The sequence below is a fragment of the Halyomorpha halys genome, unplaced genomic scaffold (genome assembly GCF_000696795.3).
Source record: "Halyomorpha halys isolate HHAL.00 unplaced genomic scaffold, Hhal_1.1 Scaffold273.1, whole genome shotgun sequence".
NCBI classification, from domain to species: Eukaryota; Metazoa; Arthropoda; class Insecta; order Hemiptera; family Pentatomidae; genus Halyomorpha; species Halyomorpha halys.
In genome coordinates, this window is record NW_027106425.1 from 427564 (window position 1) to 433852 (window position 6289).

Sequence of the window (6289 nt, forward strand, 5' to 3'; positions counted from 1 at the left end):
TCTTTTATAAGGTTTTTAAATTTTAGTAAGTAGTAAATTGTAATTTATTGATGCAATACTACCTTTATTTTTTTTTTTGTACTATATAAAATATGATCCTTCGGGATGACATATAACATCAATATAAATGAAATAGTATTAATATTTACCAATAGAACTGGTTAGGCACTGATGACGTCATCATGCTTCATGATTTAAAAATTGTTCTATGTATATATCCATACATAATCTTGACGATCTTTCGTGAACGTTCTATGTTTTGAAGTATAATTCAAATATTGCCCGGTACTTGTTCTATTAAATATATCAGTTTTGGGTTATTTATTGCAGTATTTTTTGTATAATTTACCTGAAAAAATAAATTAGTGAATTGATTTGTTGTATTCTCAGTTTTATTTAATGAAATTAAGTAAGTAATAGTTAGTTGTGGCAACTTTATATCTTGTTACAAAAATGTTGGTCATATAAACTAGTATTATTAATATAGTTTATGTTTCTAAACGATTGTTTTATGTAAAGAAGTACATCATATGTTACATAAAAACCTTGTATGCTTGAGAGTCTCACCAAGTAATTGCATTCCCTTTGAAGTTATAATATGTACCTATGTAATGATAGAAATTAGAGTGAATTTGGTAGGTAATAAATGGTTTATAGGGGGATATATAAAACCTTAACATTTTATTAAGACTTGCTGAAAAAGGTTGCATTTTATGCATTACATAGTTTTGAAAAGCACAATATTGTTACCGATGTCAAATGAACTGACAGTCGACAAGCTGATAGGCAATAGGTTTTAAATGAGTGATCTAATTATGAGAGAAAATGATTGATATTCTGTGAGTTCCTGGTTAGATTGGAAAATTAAGTGGAATAGAGCATCGAAGGAGACAATTATACTTTATTCACTTAAAGAACCGGTTGCATTTGAGAAAAATATTTGTTTAAAAAATCAGATGCCATTAAGAATTAGTAAACTAAAATAAGCTACAGTAGAATCTTGAAAGTGGTTATCAACTAAAAATATGACTCCTTATTCTAAAAATAAAGTATTTCATAGGCAACTTTAGATTAGCGACTGAACAAGATTCACTATCCTTAAAACTTAAAAATCCCTATTGACCCACAGTGGGACAGGTGGATCTGTGAGACCCTTGATGATATGTCTTACATTATATTCATTTATCTTACATTTTGATTATCTGAACTAATTTACTAATTGTTTTAGGTTGTACACTCCATTTCTCATACTTATTAATAAATAAGTATAGTAATAAACACATAATATATTGAACGAATAATATCGTTATCTTTTTTTCCATCAAAAAGTTAACAAATAATATTACTGGTTCTAACGAACTGACCTTTCGCCAGAATGCAGTGATTGGTACCACCTTTTTTTTTTTATAATTCCCTTTCTGATCATTTATGACATATGTCTACTGGGTACCATTCTATTCTAATTATATTGGGGGATCAATTTTGGACCACTACAGAAATAGAAGTCAACCTCCCAGGCTGAATTGAAACCAGTCAAAATACAATCAATTGGTCACGAGCCATTCAAAGTTGGGATTTAACTCTCGGCTCTGGATGGCCCTTAACTTGTGCCACCTGTCACTCAATAGGTTAAAGAGGAATCTACTTGTCCACTGAGCCCTACTGGGAAGACAATGAATTGGGATTGTATCCAAATGTGTACAAAACATGTAAAATTAGTGTTTACCTAGTGGTGGTCCTACCCAGTGTTAGATTTAGGGCAGTGCAACTAGGACCCACAACTGGGTGCCGATCTTTTTGGAATTACTAAGCGTGTGAAATAAATTAATTTTAGCTTATCAATAAAAGAACTAAATTTGAGATACAATGAATTAAATACAATTCAATTTTAAATTAATCCATTTGGAGAAGTTGGTCAGTGGCGAGAAGAACACTAATCAGTATAACTTATATTATTTCAGTTAAACTTGCATTAGAATTTTCTTCCAAGTCGTCCTGAACAAGGCCTTCTATTTAGGATGAAATGGTAAAAATATTATTTGTTTTACTTGTTAATGTTCTCTAAACTGACCGCTTAAAGAAATTTTTTTTTTAGTTCTAAGTGGAAACAATATAATGTGGTATCTCACTTAATGAAAATGAAAAACTTTATATTAAATAGTAATATCTATTCTTTATTGTTTATGTATCATAATTATTTTTTTGATATTATATTATTATGATATATTATCATAATTATTTTTTTGTTTATAATCTAGGGAGGAATTTCATAAAAAATAATTAATTGCAGATTCTTTCTGTAGTAAAATTTAAAAAATGGAATTAGTTATGGATTCAAAATATGTTTTGTTGCTAATTCAAAATCTAACTTACATGAAGTGACAGAAATACAAATATGGGAAATACAAGATAACCCATGTGCTGTTATTACATTTTATTTAAGAGTTTCATGATGCCTACTCAGTTTCATTTATTAATTGTGATTATTTATTTTTTTTTCAGCATGGTGTTATTAAGATTGCAATACACTTATGTTTATTTTATGATACTGCAAATATTAGCCCTAGTTGCTTTTCTCTTGGGTTTTTTTCCTGTCAAAACCTTACCTAATAGAAATGCATCTCATGAAGATTTACCGTCTACAATTAAGGATATGAGGTTTGTGAATTATTGTAGTTTTTCTTAACCATCCAAGCTTGCTTAGCTTTCCTTTTATTGTGAAGAGATTATTTTAATAATTTTATTTTTGTAAGTGGTGCCTTGTCAGGGAGTACATACTTCGCATATCACAGATATCAAAATATATAAGCTAAAAATATTTTGATGGAACTTTTTCCTCAGCTGTAGGTCCTGAAACTGAATTGATTTTTTTTTCTTAATACTTTCTCTTTTTAAGTTTGTCTACGCTGCCACAATTTTCTCAGTATCTTCCAAAAGTTTGGCTTCAGTTGAACTCGAATTTGAATGAAATTTCTGTCAATCTATCCCCTCTTCCTAACCAAGATCTAGTAGATTTCCCTTCCATATTAATCCTAATAGTTTTTATAAAACTTACCTCTGATATTTAAATGCCTTTGATTCTGTTGACTACTTCCTTCCCCTGTCCCAACTTCAACTCATATTTTTCTGCCTTAATATTTATGGTTTTATACTTTCTTATCCAGCATTTCCAAATGGGCTTTGTTTCTTCTCTAGACATCTCCTTTAGGATGAGTCCCACAGAATTCTTATAACTTTCCTATTTTATCCATTTATGATACTTTTTAAATCCTCTAAACATTGTTAACAGCTCCCAAATGTACCTTTCTTTTCTATATTCTTACTTTTAGTGTTTCATTCTTAAAATACAAGGAGACCTGAATGGAATATATTTATAGATTATCTAAAATAATGAGAGTATTAATGCTTCTACTAATATATATGAAGGTGAAGGTTTAGCTATCCTGAAGGTTCTAATACCACCAAATGCTGTCTACATACATCTGTTCAGTGACACCCATCCAAACCCAAATCTACTAGATCAGTCTTGATGCAGTCCCCCCACCTACACTTCAGTCCACCCCTCAGATGTTATCCGTGGGTTCAGGGTTAGTTAAAATTTTAGGGATCCATTCGTTATTAAGGCCTACAACCTTACTCAGCCATCTAATGCGCCACAATGATATATCCTGAATTATATTTATCAGGTACAGTTCCCTCATTCCAGGGCCATCCATAGCTCAGGTGGTTGAAGTGCAGATTTTAGCAACCTGAGAACTGCAGGCAGCGCTAGTTTGAATCTGGCCTGAGGGGTGGACTTTTTCCATTTTGTGGTGGTCCCATGAAATAAAAAAAAAAAGTTCCCTAATTTCAGACTTATATAGCCTTCTAAATTCTCGAGTTAACTCAGTCCCCATTCTTTATACTGGATCCTATTTTCAAAAACCTTAAGGTTGTGTTAGAGGCCACATTTAACATCTGTATAAAACAACAGGGAGGATAATAATAAATTATAACTTTTACTTTTCCTTTCTCAAATCACCTAGTTTCATCTCTTATTTTTCTCTACTTTTATTAGGTATTTGTATCAACCCTCCATGGTGAACTTTGTGATAAATTAAAATGTTTTTCATACTAGACTTAAGATCTATTTTTATTTATTTTTCATTGATATCTATCTTTTTGAAATCCTCTTCCTCCCTGTAATTTGTATTGGATGGAGATAAAAAGGAAAAGAGAAGGCACTGATGATTTTATTTTGTGAATTTACTTTGTACATGTCTACATTTATTTTGAATTGTTTACAGAGTCAGCCCAAGGAACTTATATCATCGGCATATCAATAGGTTAATCCTCCTTGTTATTGATGGTATGCGTTTTGATTTCATAAATGGGGAAGGTACTGAAGAAAACATGCCATTTGTTAGTAGTATAATCAATAAAAGCGACAATTGCTTGTTAAAGGTGAGAGTAGAGACTCCTACGGTTACTATGCCACGTATAAAGGTAAATAATAATAATTAACAGATTGTTTCACGAGAAAAGTGTTATTTTAATTATTGGAGTTTGGACATTTAAACTATTATGGTTTGATTATAGTAGTATTAAAATTTTCCTAAGTTGGATTGTATGATTTATGTTTCATGCATTAATATATGTCAAATTTTAGCTGCAAAGCTTGTGAGTTCTTTAGATTTTACATCTTCTTTATTTTTATGTAAAATCTGACTATTGTCCTGGTAATGATGGAAATATGAAAAGATTTATTTATCCTATAATTAGTTATCAAATTCTTTCATATTTTATATTTTTTCATTACTTATTACTATAAACAACGAGAAATGGTTAATTTTTTTAAATAACAAAAGATACTTGAAAATTTTACATTTAAGCCCTGTCAGACTACTTCAATGAGGATAAGACCTAGCTGATATTAAAGACCATTTAATTGTATATTGGTATGATGAATTTCATCAAAACCATGAAGTCCGCTTTTGAGAAAATGGTAAAAAAATGTAAAAGAATAATATAAAGTAGCACTTCCACCAGGTCGATTTTGATGAAAAAGTTGTAACATCCCAGACATATACCTATCTTTAATATAATTTCAGTTCTGTATAACTTTTTGTTTTTTTAAATTATTTACAAGACTGAAAAAAACAGGAGACTGCTCATCAGTTCTAACTGTTGCAACAATTACTAGACTAATGCTCCAAGCTGGGACTCCAATTATTTGAGTCTAATTTAGATAACTATAATAAGGCCTATTTTGACTTCCAGAGTTGAACTTTGTGATTCCTCTAAGCCATTCATTAAGCCCACTAAGCCATAAAAGACTTCCTCTTTTATTGAAGCTTTTCTGTCCAAAATTTTTCATCAAATCTTCAATGCTCCTTACTTCATCCCCAGTGAAATTGTCATTTTTCACATCATTTGCAAACGTCCTAAAAAAATTTTTTAAAATTGTTAGTAGTTTTTGGCGATTTATGCCTGCAGGATTGGGAAGTGCTTGGTATAAATTAGTCTTAGAGGGTGATTTACTATCAGAAACTAAAAAAATGACCCCTTTCCATTAGTACACTCAAGAACTGGATAACATTAGGAAATCAACAATAACCTCAAAAAATAGATATATGCCACTGTTTTGACCCAGCAAAAATCAATATAGATTATGGAGGGTGTTCATGTTTACTGGAAGATCCTGCTTACATTCTATATTCTATTAATGCTATTTATTTTTTATTTTTTAGGCCTTAATGACTGGAAATATTCCTAGCTTTTTGGATATTATCCGAAATTTCAAGACCAATGAAGTTACAGAAGATAACATTTTGAGGCAAGCTTCAAAAAATGGATTTTCCCCTGTTTTTTATGGAGATGAAACTTGGGTCAACTTATTCCCTCATGAATTCATAAGGAAGGAAATTACTACATCTTTCTATGTCAATGACTTCTTTGAAGTATGTAGCTCTAATAATTGATTTTTCTGTTGTATATTTTATGATTCCTACAGGTAGTAAGTATCCTTGGTCCTATCCTCTAGTACGCTACGTACGCTGATGACACATGTGTGCTCACAGTTAATAATAACCCATTAATTGTATCCCAAACTCTCCAATCCCATATCACAGCCCTCGAATAATGGTGTCGTAATTGGAGAATTAAGATAAATTCCAACAAATCCCATCAAATAACCTTTACCGTTTCATTAATAATGTTACTCTTACCCCTGTCGAACAGATCCGTTACCTTGGACAAATTATTAACCTGGAATCTTCACACAAGACTGAAAAGACAGGAAACTGCACGT

The 6289-nt window shown here is 30.9% G+C and overlaps 1 protein-coding gene across 1 annotated transcript in view; it reads left to right on the plus strand.

Moving 5' to 3' along the window:
* Positions 1 to 272: 272 nt before the first annotated feature.
* The window catches only part of PIG-G (phosphatidylinositol glycan anchor biosynthesis class G), a 33626-nt gene continuing 27609 nt past the window's right edge, over positions 273 to 6289 (plus strand). Inside the window, exons 1-4 of the mRNA XM_014420521.3 lie at positions 273 to 409; positions 2503 to 2658; positions 4287 to 4485; positions 5730 to 5939. Coding sequence (XP_014276007.1) covers positions 2504 to 2658; positions 4287 to 4485; positions 5730 to 5939 — 564 coding nt within the window. The 5' untranslated portion in view covers positions 273 to 409; position 2503. The remainder of the gene's footprint in view (positions 410 to 2502; positions 2659 to 4286; positions 4486 to 5729; positions 5940 to 6289) is intronic.